Source organism: Oxyura jamaicensis, chromosome 2, assembly GCF_011077185.1.
Source record: "Oxyura jamaicensis isolate SHBP4307 breed ruddy duck chromosome 2, BPBGC_Ojam_1.0, whole genome shotgun sequence".
NCBI lineage: Eukaryota > Metazoa > Chordata > Aves > Anseriformes > Anatidae > Oxyura > Oxyura jamaicensis.
The window spans coordinates 4,244,793-4,263,656 of NC_048894.1; the positions used below are offsets into that span (position 1 = coordinate 4,244,793).

General features: G+C 36.2%; 1 protein-coding gene across 1 annotated transcript in view; it reads right to left on the reverse strand.

Moving 5' to 3' along the window:
• MINDY4 (MINDY lysine 48 deubiquitinase 4) overlaps positions 1-18,864 on the reverse strand; it is an 83,551-nt gene that overhangs the window by 18,315 nt on the left and 46,372 nt on the right. The window contains exons 14-15 of the mRNA XM_035317609.1: positions 10,149-10,212; positions 7,538-7,699 (exon numbers count right to left, since the gene is read on the reverse strand). Of these exons, the coding sequence (XP_035173500.1) occupies positions 7,538-7,699; positions 10,149-10,212 (226 nt within the window). The remainder of the gene's footprint in view (positions 1-7,537; positions 7,700-10,148; positions 10,213-18,864) is intronic.

Genomic DNA, 18,864 nt, shown 5'->3' on the forward strand with positions numbered 1-18,864 from the left:
ATCAGATGGGATCACTCTTACTTAAACATGTCTCTGGTAAATGAGACGATAAGTAAATTACATGTGTCCTGTAGTCTTTGCTAAAAAATAACAAACAGAAACACTGGGTCATTGATTGGTAGTGTGCTGAATCATTCTAGTTATGCTTATGAGCATCACGGTGAGCCAAAATTGCTTTTCACCCCTCACTGTGAGGATGCTTTTGCCCATTTCAAGCATCAGTTGCTGAGTGGACTAGAAGTATGTTCTCATTTAACTGGTCCAGCTGCTGAGTGGTGAATGGTTCTTCAACTGCCTGGCCAGGTCAGTAGGTTATAATGATTCTGGAGTACAACAGGACCTTGAAGGAGGACACTGAAGGCCAAGCACGAGCATTCAGTGCTCTGACTCCACAGGAAGCCCTTTAAGCTAGCTCAGAGTGTACATCGTCCAACAGGTGCTTGCCAGAGAATGGGGCCCTTCTTTCTAGCTGTTGAATGCTGACCTATACTCATAGGTATACTGCTGGCTCTGATTTCCAAAGGCAAATCAGGGATATATGACTTGAATTTGTTTTATTAAATATCATTATTTTTGTTAATTGCTCAACAATGCTTCTTCTAGTTTGTGGAACATAAAAAGAATCCTATTATTTTTTGCTTCTTGCAGTATCATAATGCATTAAAAATAATAACAATACTTCACTATTCAATGTTGATTTTCATGCATACTTATTGTTCTTTTTCAGGCAAAAGTAAGGTAAGGGGGGGAAGAATGAGTTTGGTGACTTTTCATGCTGTATGTTTCCAATTCATATGGAGACTTCACTAACGCTAATCACCTCCCTTCCAAATCTCTTAAGAATGCTCATAAATTTCACAGACACAATTCTCATCTTTGGAAAACATCAACCTTTCTAAAGCAAGCACCTTCAAAGGGCTCAATTTCAATGCTAAGGGTGATCTTTTTCCACATCTGACTTCAGTGGTGAAACTAAATCTACAGAAAAATATTTATGACTGGAGAATTATTTCTATAATGTTTCCATCATGATTGTACGGTATTTCACCATTCAGATTTTATTTGCTCATTGAAGTAAGCTATCATTCCCAATGAGTAAACCCAATGAAGCAAACAGCTATTGTTTGTTCTGACAACTTTTTTTTCCTCCATTGCAATGACCTTTACTGCCTTGAATCAATATTAAACAATGTTCCAACAATTTTAAGACTGAAGCGTTAATGATGTAAAAACAGATACCCTCATAATAATGTTTGGGTGATAAAGAACACCACAGACTCAGTTCACCTATTCCACCAGTATTAATAAAACAGCAGGTCAACCACATTACTATTAAATTTGCATTTATATTTGCATTGCTATTATATACAATATTAATTTGCATGCTATTAAGGGACATTGTGAAGTTAAAGTTATTTTCATTAATATGTACTTGATATCCATCAGCTTAAGATATACCCAAATAATGGTCACAACTTCTGATATTCAGAGTATGCATAACTTAATCACTATGCCCAGTCAGGCAGAAATTGAAGCTGTTTTTAGCCAGATATTAATAAATGGTAGTAGGAAACACTATTGCTATGTGGGAATCCTAGATAGCTTTGAATAGTTTTTGTTGTTGAAAAGGAAATCTATCTGATGATGAGTTGGAGGGAAAAAAGTACAAAATTAATGGAAAAGAACAGAAGGAGATGTAGGTTCAATCCCAGAACTACCAAAACAAAACAACAAAAAAAAAAGACTCCAGGAAAGCATTGTTTTTGACTAAGGTCCATAAAAGAACATAACAGTTGTGGCAAGGCATAAAGATCTCAAGGTGCCAGCTAGTCTCCACGTCTTTTCTTTATCCTTGCCCCATTCTGTGCTTTTCTTGAATGTCCCACTAAGTGAAGAAATGTTGAGAGAGCTTCAACCCTTCATTTAGACTGCAGGACTTTGCTATTCCTTCAGTCCCTGTGGAGGAGTTTATGGTTCATTTCAATAAGTTCCTTGACTACAACAAGTTTCAGTCCATTTATCTCCACCATTTATTTGTAGGCCCTCTAACTTAAGTTGGCCCCTAGGCTTTGGCTCTCTGTAAAATGAAACAAGGAAGAGATGGGTATTATCAGAGATTTGGACAACCCTGTTCATCACCTATAAAGGGATTTGGCTGGACTTCTTTCCTAAGCATTTTCAGCCTATGAGGGATTTAAAATTAGGCCTAAATCCAGACCCAAATATGGGTACTTAAAATCTAAAGGAATATGTGGACAATATTTGACTTGCCATTTTCTGTTTTGTCTGTTTGCAAAGAATGAAAAATTATTTTAAACATGCGAGGTTTATTATTCTTATTGTCTTAAATAAAAATGCTGTGATTAGATTTTATTTGGAAGAATGTTGACAAGAAATCATTGCCAATATTTCAGCAACAGTGACTCTGAGAATAAAGAAAATGGCCAGGAGGAGCACAATAGGACTTCATTAAACACAATTTCATTTACAGGCTAGAAAGGGAGATTTAAAAAACAGGAATGAAGAACAGACTTTTGAAATGCCCAATGTCTTTTCAGCTTTGTTTCAGTCAAACCTGTACGTATCATGTGTGTTTGCCCCCAGTAGCACTCACAGAAACATAAGAAGTGTTTGAAGTGTTTGGACAATGCTCTAAGACATATGATCTGATATTATTTTATTGGGGGGGGGGGGGGCGGGGTAGGGTGTGTTTGGGGACCCTGGACTTGGACTCAATGATCCTTGTGGGTCCCTTCCAACTTGGATATTCTACGATTCTATGAAATATCTTACATGAATAGCAGGGTCACTTGCAGAAAGAATGCATCTGTGAGGCACAATCTCTACCGCCTACCCATTACTGAAAAATAACTGGAAAATAAAACCAACCACCAGTTTCCATTTTGCACACACATAGTTTTGTTGATGGTTTCTTAAACAAGATGTTTAAAAACCTCTTTCTAACCCTCTTCCTCCACAGTATTACCATAGACCTGGCTAGAAGCCAGTCCAACTGACTGAGAAAGGCGCCAGTTTAGCATATGTATTTCCCAGTGCAGAAGGTTATAGGAAGGATGTTCCACGGGGTAAATAAACAGGTGAGGTTCCACAAGACAGCGCATGTGTGCTGAATTTAATAATTCAAGTAGGTCTTGTTATAGCACAGAGTGTGCTGGTTTCATCAAAGGGCCCAAAGATAATATTTCCCATCTGTGGAATTTTAATGAATACATTCTGTTCATTTATGCTTCCCTCTCTTTTTGAAAAGACATAGGAAAAATGTGCATATAACTTCTTTGTCAACTCTGATTTCTCTTCATTTTCAGAAATGCAAAAACTAAAAAGCAACAGTCTCTTTTGAAATGCTGACAGCTGACACAGAGACTTGGATGCTGACAAAGTTGTGTGAGTTTGGGAGGTCAGTCGGTAGGTAGGTGGCTTAAATAATATATCAGGACTGTCTACAAGCAGGAGGGATTCAGTGAAGACTAAGAAGAAATCGAGTCCCCTTTCAAAAGAGATGAGTATCCATGAATACTTCCATTATATTTTTGTACAACAGTACACATTTAAAGTGCTTTCAAAAAGCATTTTAGAAGTATAGCCAAATTCATCAACTAGTATTGAACAAACTATGAAACCAGAGATTCAGAGCACCTGTACGCTTTTCCCAGGTTAGCCACTAGCTTGTTGGATGACCTTCAGAAAAGCACTTTGCATTTTGTTCTTCTGTCAGCTCCCCTGTAAAATGGTAAAATGGTAATGCAACGCACGGATTTATTCATACGGATCGGTAAAAAAATGATAGATGTTATCATTATTATTAATATTAGTATCTTTTAAATTCTTCCTTTGAGAATGCAGACAGTTCTTCTCTTTTGTCACTGTTAGTCTCTTAAACCAGCTGATATAAATACAAGGAACTTGTGTTTTCATCTGTTTCTACTTTTAAGTTCACAATAACTTTTGAAAAGAACATTTCATCATTCTAAGTTTTTTGACCTGCATTTTTAATGTGGCATTTAGGCCAAAGACTCTGACCAAAAAGAAGGGATTTTCTCACTTATGACCACTATAATTGGTCCTGTCCACTTCTGTGCCTCAACCCTTTCTCTGAGGTCTCGTCCCTGCTGCAGAAACCACACAGCTTCTCTGAGACTACTACTGAAATGCTGCATGCTGCCAGCCAGAAAACAGAGGGAAACCTGCACCAAATTTATGTGGGTTGAGCAGGTTTTGGAAATGTTTCATCATTTTAAACTGCATTAAATAAATCCCAGGAAAACCAAAATCTTAATTTAGTCCTCTTGGTTACATGTGTAGGATCAGATAGAACTGATATAGCTTGAATATGGGCTTGGCACAAACAGAAGAAATCCAAAGATGTGTAACTTGCCTACAGAAAAGTAACAGCACCAGACCTTTAACTTTTTTGCATTAAAATGTGGAAATTCACTATAAAACTAAATGTTTGCATATGAATTACACTGAATGAATCCATCTGTCATTTAAAAAAAAAAAAAAAAGGCAACAATTACCTTACAAAAACTATACTGAGGATGATGATATGTTAGGACTCAGAGTGATGATTAGACTTTAACAATTCTAGACAAATTACTTGAAGCAAACATTTTTCCAATCAGTAAAGATAACACATTCAGCATGATCCACTGAAAAAAAAATACTGGATCAGCAACAGAGGGATTCTTCAGGCAATCTTGGGGGAAAAAAAGGGACAGATCATTTTAGTTTTATTTGCTACTGTTGAAGTTTGACAGAAGGATTAATTCATTTCTCATGCCCTGTAGACACGCCAATGAAACTGAATTATATACAAATACCCCACATTTTAGACAATGGAGATAAAATGATACAGCATGGATTTACTGCATCTAGTCTGACATCTTGCATATCTCTTCCTAAACATTTTGGTAAGTAGGAAGAAGGCTACAGAAGATCAATAAAAATAAGCTTTGAGCTTAGAACAAAAAGAAGCTTTGTGCTTATAACAGCTTTCAACAGCTTTGTGCTGTTGAAAAAGGGAAGAACTGTTACATCAGCTTGCAAATGTCTAGTGGATGGGGATTAATTGTTTAGGCAGCAGGTTAAAGTACAACTAAGAGTGTTAATCAGAGGAAACTAAGTAAGTGATCAGTCAGGTTTAATGTAAGAAAGAACATCCAAAGCATAAGACGTGTAGTAGATAACATAAAAATCTTCACATTTAGTGTTACAGGTACCTGCCAATCTCTTTTAAAACTTGCTTATATTTTAAAGTAGACATGTGAGAAAAAATATAAGATCATAGTTATATACGTTACAATCAACTGATAAATGTCTATCTGAATAGAGAGGAAAGAACTTCATGGATACAGATTTTTAAAAGAGAGCCTACTTTAGATACATAAAAATATCCTGTATTATCCCCTGAGAGATTGACTGAATGTGACCTAGAGGGAGTTTTCCAGCTCTAATGTCCATGATTCACAATATATCATGCTTAGGATCTTCTTACTTCTTGGGAAAAAAAAAAAAAAAAAGGCAGTTCTTTTCCATTCCCATTCCTGGCTTCAGTTACCATGCTCATAGCCACCATGTAATTAGATGCTGGAGCTACTTAAATGTGGAGAGGAAGAAAACAGTGAGTTTGAAAGACTTACAAGCAAATTCTATTCTCAGTTCCAACACAGCAAATTATCGGTGCTATTTGCTTTCTCTAAATTGCTCTAAATTAGTAAGTTTGTAACAGAAAGCAGAATCTGGCCCATCATGCTGAATCCACAGTAGGGACTACCCTGACCTGTGAACATAATCTACCAGAAACTTTTGTCCTAGTCCTTAGATGGGCATGCTCTGAGACGTATGAACTGACACGCAGAGCAGATGTTCTTAATAAAATAAAAAATAAAAAAAATAAAAAAGAATTGCCTAAGTGATGTAGAATCAAAACCCAAACAACAACAAAAACACAACGTGTACCAGGGCTTCTGTAACCAATTAAGAAAACAGATCACTGCTCCTGAGTCCAGCTCCCAAGCTGGAAGGAAAGGACACTCTCCATCATATAATTTGCAGAATAAGTGGAAGACAGTGTCTGATTCTCTGGGTAACTTTTTATTTTGTTTTTAGAGGGAAGATGAGAAAGAAATAGCTCTTACTTACACTGACCTCACTGACCATTTTGCTATTTAGAAGTCATTTTCCTCACTGGAGAATGGAAAAAATGCTATAGCAGTGTAAAACCTTTTTTTGAGGTTTTAAGTGTTACATTCTTTATAGGAAAGGGCAGAGAGCTTGAAATAGAAACAGAAGTTAAGATATTTTTAGTTCAGTTTGCTCTGAAGAAATCTGATTTGGATACACTGATACGCTTTCTTGACTGAATTGAAACCTTATTATGATCTTGTGAATAATATAAAGCATTGCATTAATTAAAAATAATAATAATTAGATTTTTCAGTAGTAAGAAAATGTAACTGACTTCAGACATATGGGAAACAGTTAAAAACAAGCTTTGCTTTCAGTCACACATTAATATTAGATCAGTACAAACAAATTCTTTGCTAATCACTTTCAAATTTGTATAGAGGCACTGACTGCAAATCCAGATGGGACCATTACAATTATCTAATCCAGCATCTAACACAGGCAAGAGACTTTCAAATAATATCCCAGCATCAAACACAAGATTGCCTGTTTAAGATAGAACAAGTCTTTAGGAAAGACGTCCTTTGTGATGATAACATCTGTTGATGGAGAATCAGGGAAATCCTTATGCAAGTTTTTCCAGAGGTAAATTAATAGTTGTTACTTCTTTGAAATTTTTAATCTATCTTTTGGTTTTCATGATAAATACAATTAAAATATTAATTTCAAAACCACGTTAAAGGGAATGTTTCCATTATATGGCCAGCTTCATCAATTTTCTGTTATTAATATTGTTAATACAATATGAGTACTTCCACCACTACAGCATGGAGCAGACGATGCAGTCAGTCTGGCTCCCCAGCACATAGGAATTCATGGAAAACTGAATACTTAAGGTGAGCTTCAGCTCCAGATCCAGTCAGTTATATTTATATGACAAAAATATGTACCCACATGTGAGCTGAGTGTCTCATTTCCACTATGATCAATGGAGATTTAACGAATGCAACCAGGGAAACTTGTTCTGCAGACACCTACGCTTAGTCAGGTCAGCAGCTTTCAGCTCCAGAGACTGCACTGACCAGGTCCTAGCTCACATGATGGACATAGTAGTGTTAGTCTGTGAACTGACTTCCACTCCAGGAGATCAGTTAGAAAAATACAAGATTTAGATGCTCTAGATCAGCCAAGCCATTTACAAAGGGTTGGCAGTTGTGACACAGACCTCCATCCAGAAGGAAAACCATGCTCTGCCTTTGGGCATCTGAATCTTCTGACTGAACAACTGAATCAAGCCCATAATTTCTTAGTTGCTATATTCATCCCAAGCCAATTTTAAATTTGTTAATGGTTTTCTTTTTAATTAAAAGCAGAAGAATGGAAAACATACCTGGCAAACATCATAGTGCTCAAAGAGAGACAGCAAACCAATATCACTGCGGCTTGTGATGCCTTTCAAAATCGTGATATTTCCATTTCCAGAATTCAGCTCTATCACATCATTGAAAACATTGGACACAGCTTTGCCAGTCAATAGCAAGTTCACTAATTCCTGTTTGTGACATATTTAAAAACAAAAACAACAACAACAAAAAGAACACAACAGTTAACCATCTTGTCTGTACCACACAGAAGTTACACATAGAATCATAAATGGCTTGGGTTGGAAGGGACCTTAAAAGCCCATCCAGTGCCACCCCCTTCCATGGGCAGGGGCCCCTCCCACCAGCCCAGGCTGCCCCCAGCCCCATCCAGCCTAGCCTTGGGCACTGCCAGGGATGGGGCAGCCACAGCTCCTCTGGGCAGCCTGGGCCAGGGCCTCACCACCCTCTGAGTGAAGAATTTCCTCCTAAACTAACATCTAAACATCTAAACTAAACATCTAAACATCTAAACTAAATCTCTTCTCTTTTAGTTTAAAACCATTCCCCCTTGTCCCATCACTAACTGACCATGTAAAAAAATCACTCTCCAGCTTTTTTATAAGCCCTCTTTAGGTAACAACATGCCACTATAGGATCTCCTTAGAGCCTTCTCTTCTCCAGGATGAACAACTCCAGCTCTCTCAGCCTGTCTTTGTAGGAAAGGTGCTCCAGCCCCTTGAGCATCCTCATAGCCCTCCTCTGGATGTGCTTCAATATATCCATATCCTTCTTGTTCTGGAGGTCCCAGGCCTGGATGCAGGACTCCAAGTGGGTCCTCACAAGGGTAGAGCAGAGGGGGACAATCACCTCACTCCACCTGCTGCCCTCTCCTCTGGTGATGTAGCTCAGGATGCAGTTGCCCTTCTGGGCTGCAATCGCACAATGCTGGCTCATGACACGATTTTTTCCACCAAAACCCCCAAGTCCTTCTCTGCAGAGCAGCTCTCAATGTGTTCTTCACCCCCTCTGTACTCATGCCTGGGATTGCCCCAAGCCAGGTGCAACACCTTGTGCTTGGACTTGTTAAACATCATTAGGTTCACATGAGCCCACTTCTCAAGCTTGTCCTGATCCTTCTGGATGGCATCCCAACCAATTCTCAGATTAGTGTTTTTGATTTTTGTTTAACTTAAAATATTTTGGTGTCCCTTTTTCTATACAATGAAAGCTACAGGATGAATGATATCAATTAAAAGTTCTACAGTACTATCCCAATATTTCTGCATGTGCATAGTAATGTGTTTTGTATGTTGGACAAGACTTGTTAAAAGATTTTCTTGCCAGGGTGTATGTGTGTGTGTATTTGCACACCTGCATGTGCATGAAGCTCAAGGGGCAGTGACACCAAACATTTTGCATAGCATAAGAGCCGGAAAGAATCAGCTAGGACGTAACAGCAAATAACATATGTAGCAGCATATGTTAGTCTGCTGATATGCAGCAGCAGACTGTGGTACAGCAATGAATGAATGGATAGCTTCAGCTAACCATTACTAACTAACATATGGCAAAAACATGAAGAAAAATATGAATAAAATTGAAAAAAAAAAATATATATATATATACATACATATATTTATTGCCCTAAAACATGACTAACACTGTTTTGCACACAGTTATAGCCCAATGTTTCTCCTGGAGGACTCCCCAAAGTTTGTAGGTTTTTACTGATGCTTATAGGACTTCCAAGACCACCAGTGCTTTTACACCACCTGTTTTAGGAATCACCATGTAATCACAGCATAAAGTTCTTGTATTGATAGTACAAGAGAAGAACATGAAGCTTGCCTTTTTTCAGCCAAAATGGCAGTACATTTAATGACTGTCACCATATTCAGACCACATAACTTATGCCCATGTCACAGTTTTCAGGTAATCCATGTCCCAGAATTTTGTGGTCTACATTCCACCTTCATTCCACCTTCAGTGTTTCCAACCAGCTGGACACTTCTGCAGGCCTAGAGCCAGCCAGTGGGAGATGTTTGGTACAGGGCATGAGCTGAATTGGACTACATAAAATTTTGAGCCTAAGTGTCAGGCAGCAATTCAGACTCCTTATTTTCAAGCACCCCATGTCTTTCAGATACAGCTGTAATCAATGAGTCTCCAGTTTGAATCACCAGTTAGCTTTAGTCAGCATCAGTTGTTAGCTGAGCAGGGCTCATTTATGGAGGAGCTGTACAGTGGGACATGGAACCTTGATCACTTCTGAAATGCAGGGAGGAAACACAGGTTTCAATTTCAGTGGCATATCAGCATTGAAACCAACTAGGGATTTCAAAGTGGCAGATGAGAGGAGTATATGCACATGCACAAAGAAGTAGATGCAGACCAGGAAAATAATAATAATAATAATAATTAAAAAAAAAAAAAATAGCTGAGACTGAAAGCAAGGACAACAGTCTGCCAAAATGCAAGGATAAAACAATAAGGATGAAGATGCTTAACATTCTGGAAAAAAAAAAATAAATAAAAGTAAGGGACTTAAAATAAGAAATGCTATCTCTTCCCAGAGGTCAGTTCACAGGTCTCTGTGCAGAGGCATATGATATCTCCAAGACTTCACGCTTAACTTACCTGAGTACAATAGCCATGGCTGCCGATCAAACGGTTCGTAAGCACATCAAAATCATTGCGCACCCTGAAAAAGAGTAGGGAATACTTAAGCACAATTGCTTCTTTTCATTTGATTTAACATCTCTAAATCTTGGAGAAAAATGCTTTTTCTCAAGTATGAATAGAACTTTATATTTTGGAATTCTTTTAAACCAAATTTTCACACAGGGAAAAAGGAGTATATATCAACTAGACCTGTAGCAAGAAGTTAGTTACAGCTAGACCAAGGAATACAGCTGTAGAGAAAAAGAGAAGCCATTCTACCACAAGGTAGAATTTTAAAAGTCAGAATCACTGAACCATTTGTCTTACAGAATGAGCTAGACAAAATGTTCTCACAAATGCATGTATTTGTTATTCCTGTCATTGACTCTTGGGATATATCCATAAACTGAAGATGATATTATCTATGCATTATATTCTCAATGAAAAGCAGAAAGAAAAAAGAAAAAAGACTCCAGGTGTACACTTTTATAATACTGCCATGTGGTCGCTTCTATTTTACAACATCAAAGACAAAAGTCCATGAAATTGCATCATTGATAATTATGGAGTAATATCTCTCAAAGCCAAGTTCCCTCTTCCAGAACTCCTGGAATAATTCAATTAGTGATTGGTTGGTGCCCTAAAACATAAAATTTGTAACTGATTCTTTTTATCCCACAAATATAATGTAATTGCAAATATTATTGTATACATAAATGACTAACATGTTTTTCAGAACAAACTGTACTATAATTTGGGACAGCTATGGCAGTAAACTCCACACATTAATTCTATGGTTCATAAAAAAGCTACTTCTGGTCTTCAGCATAAAACATGTTGATCTCAATTTCTTTGGCTACATTGTGTTGGTGCAAAGGTAGAGAGGATGCATGAAGGATCATCAGTTAAAAACTTAAAACTTAGTTATTCTACAGGCATCCAACCTTCTCACTCTTGCTTGACTTGTAAAATCTTCTGTGGACCTAAATGTTCATGTTTCCTGTTTCAATAAAAAAGAAAGAAAGAAAGAAAGAAAGAAAGAAAGAAAGAAAGAAAGAAAGAAAGAAAGAAAGAAAGAAAGAGAGAGAGAGAAAGAAAGAGAAAGAAAAGGCTTTGTTTCGTGATAAAGTAACAGTTGAATTGATCTTGCTACGCTAGAGCTACCTTGATTTTTTTCCCTCAACATGGCTATACATGCTCTGTTAAAAAATTCATTTTTTAAGTAAAAAGCTAGGACATCTCTGCATTTACTGTCTTCATCCTAAATACTACAAAATTATTTTTCACATGGGATTTATGTGAGTGACACAATCAGAATGTTATGTATAACTTTCAAGATCTCCAGCCCTAATGATTCTTAGAATCATGAAAATTTGTCATAGCCATCAAATCACAGCAATTCCCATTTTATTTTTATTTTGAAAGATAATTTACAAGTTAGACTCATTTATAAAAAAGTGTTATAATAGGATCTCTTGCTAGTGGGAAATCAAAGAAAAGGCCACAGCAAGTGTGCCTGTGATATGGAAAAGTCTCTCATGCAACATTGTGAGGAATGGATGGGATAATAATAATCTTTGGATTTCAGCCATTTTTTAGTTTGAGAAACAGTTTCATCTTGAAAATGCTGTTGCGTTGTTTGAAATGAGTAGACTATACAATATGCGTCAGTTAGGGACGATGGGACATACGAGAAAGACAATAGGAGGAAGTTCTAATTTCATCTGTAGGTACAAACAATATGGGAGCTTAGAGGTGTATCTCAGATTTTTAAGAAGAAACACATCTGCCTTTCAAATCATCTCCGCTGATGAGGAAACAAACATCAGGCATATAGCTAGAAGATTTACACCTATTCTAAATCATTTTAAGATTATTATTCATACCTCCCAAAGACTTACCAACTTCAATGCAGGTGTATTCATTGTGTTACAATAAAAGGCATCAGCTTTTCAGAAGTGGAAGTACCCTTTGTGCATTGTAAACAAACCAGATAACTACAACAATGTGTTTTGTTTTCTGCTGGACTGTGAATTCATTGATGACAAGCGTATATCAAGGATTTGTCCATTCTGGCTTCTTGGCTATCAGGTATGAAACCAGATACAGCAAATAAATTGTTACCACTAATTCTACTTTGTCCCTGAATGGAATTTTACATTTATCACATTATAATGTCATTAAAACAGAAAACCCCATTAATTTTAAGCCATGAGACTTTTAAGAATCCTGGTCATCCTCAGTATATAAGTAAGTGGAGTGAGGTAGAAGTATGTTGACTTCTGGCTCATAATGGTGGTCATTGCCTCAACTGGTAATATTGTAGTCTTAGAAAACAAGATATGATTTTGAAAATCTCCTGAAGAAATATATGAAATTAAACGTGTATTCAAATACACTTAAGCACTGTCTTCAATAGGAAGACATTCCTGAGCAGGTTTATGAGCCGGTTCATAAACAAAAGAGTGATAATGAGATTTGCTAAATTTCAGATCAGTCCCTAAGATCTCACATGACTTTTACCTATTCAGATTAACATAATAATGCGCATGAAGTCTTGTTTTCAACCTTTGCTATGTTTCAGTTTTTGCCCTGAGACTCCTTCAGCTGCTGAATTCTCCATTTAGTAGTGATTGAACTGCTTTCTCCAAGTTTCTGATGCATTGACAAAAATATGGACATATTTTATATTTCCAGAACCTAAAAAACATGGAAAAACTCATCTCCATGTAGTTTAATTAATTTGGTACTTTTTATTTTTTTTTAATTAAAATCATGGTGAGATATTTACATCATAGGGCATAACTTTTTTGTCATTCAATTTGCAAACAATTTTTTCCTTTTTTTGTATGTTTTCAATATATAATATAACAATTATATAAATAATAAATTAAATAATTTTATAGTAACATAATATAACATGTTTTCTTATATAATAATTATATTTTCTCATTATTTTTCTGTAAAACTAGCGTGTGTTATTATGTGGCAAGGCCAAAAATGCGTAGGTGGCTTTGGAGCCAGCAGTTGGGGAAATCTTGTCATGGCAGAAATCAACCAAAAACATGTGGTGTGAAATGTATGTATTTTTACATGGTTTCTAATGCTGATAGTTTTATGGCAGGAATGCCTGAAACAGTCTTTCCAAAATATGATCATATATTGTAAATTTCATTTTCTTCATGTTCCTGTTGATGATTCTGTGCTAATATTCAGCCTTGATGAAGCTGCTATTTTGAAGTTAAAACATCACAGAAGAAAAAAAAAAAAAAAAAAAAAAAACACTGAAAGATTTTTATAAAAACAAAAACAACATAAAATCAACAGTAATCCATTTACTGAGGGTTTAAAGTACTGGAGATGTATAGATGTTCTGAGTCAAGCCTTTCACAGGTCTGAACTGTGACATAACTTGCTGACATCAAGGCAGCTGTGACAGTTCCTATTAGTCAGAAATTTGCCTCATGTTTTCAACACACATCCATTCTGGGATATACACATTATAAAAAAAAAAAAAAAAAAAATCTTCTAAGAGCTTAGGACAGATGGAGAAAAATAGCATACTTAGATGAAACTGTAAAAGCAGTATAAGCCTTAGCACTGATAGTGTGTTGATAAAATAAATGATTGTGAATTATTGTGAATTGAAGTTTTAAAGTGTATAAATACAAATCCAAAACATAAACATTTTGAGCACTGTAATCAGATGACCTTTTTCTAAATGACACTAAGTTAGATAAATAAAACATTTTAAAAATGCTTCATACACACTAATTCACAATGTATTTCCAGGAAAACCCTTGCCAGTTCTTTAATGGAGAACATCTGAATGTTGCATATTAAATACAAAAGTCACAGACAAGCTTAACAGTAGGAAGAATTCCAGCTTATCACTAAACGATCTGGTTAATGCTAGTTATTTTAACCTAGATATCATTCAGATTGATAGCAACTTCAGAACACAGCAAAATGAAATAATATAAAACAAAACAAAAAAAAAATGGTGCTTTTAAGTAAGCACTAGCTGTTTTAAAGCCCTTAACTCTGTGGCAAAGCTGTAATTGAGAATTGGTGACCTCACTTTGTTCATGGCAACAGACAGCTATATTAACAAACACACAATTACAAGTCTACTCCCAAAATAGAATTTGGGTTGGGAGGGAGAAAAACTCCTCTTCAAGCACAAGGATTTCAAATAATTACAATGGGGATGTGGAAAATGACAGGATGGGTGACTGGCTTATTGTGTAAATGTTCCTTCTTTTTTTATTATTTTTTTTTATACTGGCACACTGCAAAGGTTATAAATGAATGCTTAAAAAAGAAGGGAAGAGCCCCTCTGTTAAAAATAAATAAATAAATTGCTGTTTGGGATGCAAACCAATAAAGGTAAGGAAGTGGTTTCAATTTTTCATTTATCACTTTTTTCACATGCCTGATAATTTCACAAAGTTCTTGAAATGTACACGTACTCGGGTAATCATGCACGTTTAATTCATCAGCTCTGCTGCTACAGGGTGCTTACACCCTATAAGAAGTATTTATATTTCAGAGGGATAGGTCTAGTGCAGAAAGTGATTAAGCAGTTGGCATACTCAATCCATCGTTCAATTTTTCAGAATAAATTATCTTTCTTATTGAATGCAACACGTCCCTCTGAGCTGAGCACATTACAGAAAGATATTAAACTAGGATCTTTTTAACCACAATGACCTTATGTTTAGCAAACAGAGCTGAATAGTACATAGTATAAGAGAAGGCTGGCTGAAATTTGGCAAAAATGTGACCGTGTTTTCATTACTGCTCTATTTTTTAATAGAATCAGACTTTTGCCTCTTTGGAGACTTTTTAAAAAAAATACACCTAAAATGAAAAGTGTTCCTTTCTGAAAGGCTTTGATTTCCTCAAGGAAAGAGAGAAAACAAGACTGGGAAGATGACGGAGCTAATTTGTCACTTAGGGATGGGCTAATTTTTTATATCTAAAGATGAACACATAGTCTTCAGATAATCGTTCTTGGCTTCTTTACATTTCAGTATGTGGAAAAAAAAAAGTAGTAAATCCTGAAGTAATTTACAGGACCTTGTAAATAATGTTCAGAGCAGAGGAAGAAACTACTGGGAAATGGCCTCTTCCCTGTCTGATGAATGTGAAGGGAGCCTACCACGATTTGGGTATGACCATCTAATTGTTACATAACGAGGTCTGGAAAGATAAATCATACTCATGAATACGTCAGCATTGCAGACAGAGTATATATTTTTCTTTTACAAGCTGACAAATACAGTTGCTATAGAAATAACATCTCATAGCTAGCTTTGACAAAGCTGTCCTTGCTCAGACAAGCCATCTAAAAGCAATGCATGAACAGCCACTTTCAAATAGTCAGTTTGCTTCAAGTTTTAACTTGACAATGACAGAAATTGAACATTTTGTTTCTTGAGTTTACACTTTTCCTCTACTGCTTTTGTTGGCAGTAGTTCTTTTAAAGGAGAAAATATGACCTTGGAAGCATGCAAAAGATGACTTCACAGACAGAATAGGTGAGTTCATCTCATGGCAAGTTGAGCTGTACAAAGATAGAGTAGAACCAGAAGAAACCCCTGTCAAAGGGAAGCTGGTCCATATGAGAAGCAAATGTACAGACCATATACAGACAACTTATAGCCATAGCTACAAAAGGAGACAACTGATGCATTACAACAGAGGATCAAAAATTTCTCAATGATAAGGAAATGAATACAGAACGCGTACTCAGCACTTTTCATAACATGAACTAGGCAACACTCTGTAGACTTAACAGGCAAGCAGTTCAAGCTAACAAAAGGAAAAACTCTATCACAAGGCACATAACTACATTGGGGAACTCATTGCCACAGGATGTTGTGGAGGCCAAAAGAATAAAAGGGTTCAAAAAGGGTTTAGACAAATTCATGGAGGATAGGTTCATCAAGGGCTAATAAACTCAATGGTCCGGATACAACTGCCAGCTTAGGAAGTCTCTGAATTACTGACTATCGGAAACATGGAGAAAATACCAGCACAATAATTGCTCTATATTCACCCCACTTCTTATGCAGTTTCCTTCAGCAGCTACAGCTTTCCAGTGTCAAAGACAGATTACTAGGCTGGATGGACCTTTGCTTTAATCCTAAATGGACTGTCTTATTAAATCCACATATTTCAGATAATTGTCAGATTGATTCTCTGCATTTATATAACCCACGATGTGGACGATAGCCTGGGATAATGTTGAGCTGCAGATACAGGGAAAGGAAGATGACATGCTCGGTATCTGGCTGGTAAACGCTGGGCATCCCATATCTCCTTCACAGATAACCACATTTCTTAGTTGCTTCTTGGTTTCTCATACTTTTTGCAGTGGTAGCTTAGAAACCCAAAATCTAATTATAGTTTGACTAGAGTTATTGAGTCACAGACTCAGTTTACTGATGCATTTCCATTTTGTACAAATATTGTTCTTTAAATTAAATAACTCTTCTCAGTCCTTCTTGTTCCTTAGGCACACTTCACTCCTATATTGTAGAAAATATTCGTGTCCATATCCTATCTCTCTCTTTTTTTTTTTTTTTAGGCTAGAAAAGATAAACACTTTTTATTTTTTTCTCTCTCTTTTTATAAGACAAATTTCTCATTACCCTTGTCTTCTCTTCACCAACACTTCTTCCGGCTTTAATGGGTGAGCCAATGGGTAACACAGTATTTTCATGAGGATATATCAGTGCCTTGCACTATTCTGTAATATTTCTTCACCTCCTCAAACTGTTTACTGTAATACATCCTAAGAGCAGATCCAAAGCTATTTTATATTGCTGGCTCAAAGACATCCTGTGCTCCACAACTTTTCTCAATACTTTACCCTTCCATTTATAACTCATGGACCATGACAGCACAGCAGTGAGTACTCTCTGTTTGCATGACCCTGTAGTTTCTCCAGTTAAAACAATTTCTTTTTTTATTACCCTCAACATGAAGTAGAGCCAACTCTTTCTGTACAAGGATTCCTTTTCAGTGCCTTTCAATTTTGATTCATTAGAACATTTCATTAGCACACCACTCCCTTCTAAACATAACTGAAGGCAATATTAAGAAAGATTAATCTCAGACTGATCATTGATGAACTTTATCAGTAACCTTTTCCTTGCTGATAACTCTTCTGAACACCTTTCTTTATCACCCATACCATTTTTGAAAGATCTCTTATCTTCACATTAGTAAATGAATTCTCATGTGGCATGATTTCAAATGCAAAAACAGCTTATTATCTCACCCTTAACTAATTTTATTCTGATGTTGTTAGTTTTTTTTTTTTCCAATTTAACTAACAATTCTCTGATTCTATAATCGCATGCTTACTGAAGTTCAGATAGAATTCATCTATTTCCCATTTTAAAAAAGTTGTTCTTTATCAAAGTAGAATATTAATTCTACTTTGTATTGTATAACCTATCTTCAGTAAAATCAGAGTGCATTCTCCACCATTTTCCATTTAACTTTGCACTTAGTTACTCTCTTTTCAGAATTTTGCCTGTAGCTTTTCAATGTGCTGAGTTAAAGACTAAGTTGCTTGGTTTATTTTTTCCATCTTTCTTAAATGCAGGTATTGTTTGTTACTACAGTTATATGGTGACCTCTACTGTGAAAAAAAGACATTAAGCATCTTTGTTATTGTACCTGTTAATTGTTAGTTTTGCCAGTATTTGGAGATGCATAGCATTGACTTCTCCAGATTTACTGCACCAGAGATACAAGGTAACTGCAACTGCATGTTTTAATGGGCCAAGCCATATAGTCTGACAGAGCAAGTAAGCTTCCAGGATAAAGCCCATTCATAAAGTCTGACAAAGCAAGAGATAGCTCAGAAAATCTTGCATAAATTTAAAAGTGAGACCTAGGCAAAAAGATATCTGGCTTATTTTTCCATTGTGTGGCCATCCATTTTTTAGCTTCTGTTCCACCTCCCACGCAATTAATACCATTTCTATGTATGGATTCCAATTAGTCATCCTGACCATTCCCCATATCATTCTCCTTACTGAAATTTAAGACAGAATATCCATTTAGATGTGGGGCATTCCTTATATTATTCCTAATATCAGCCACATTCACCCAAAACTAAAACTTCACACTTTCCTGGTATCTTCTTATTGATGTTATAAGGGAATTGCTTGTTAATTTCCTTGACAAGGTTTGGGTCTGACCTTGTCTGAATCACATTATTCACCAAAATTCAGACTAACATCGCCAGAGCTATTTGTTGTTCACTACACTTTTTTCACTCATTTAAATTCTTTCTTTATTGTTCAGAAGATTCTCCAGAAAATGAGCTAACCTTTCTTCTTTTCAGGCATGTTCCTCACCTTTATTATTTATCCTGATTAGTTCTAGAAGGAACTAGATGTAGCAGGGGGAACAATATTAATTTTCCCCGTTGCCATGTGAAATCTTTCTCTTGCATGTGCATAGCAAACATCCTACCTCCCTGCACACTGTCCAGTTCTCAGTTCTATGGACCTATGCTGGTTACAGGCTTCCTGAATTTTATTAACAGGGAGATGAGGGTCACATGCTGCTCTATTATTTGTGTAAATCCTAGCTCTTTTCTTTCTTTCTTTCTTTCTTTCTTTCTTTCTTTCTTTCTTTCTTTCTTTCTTTCCTTTTCTTTCTTTCT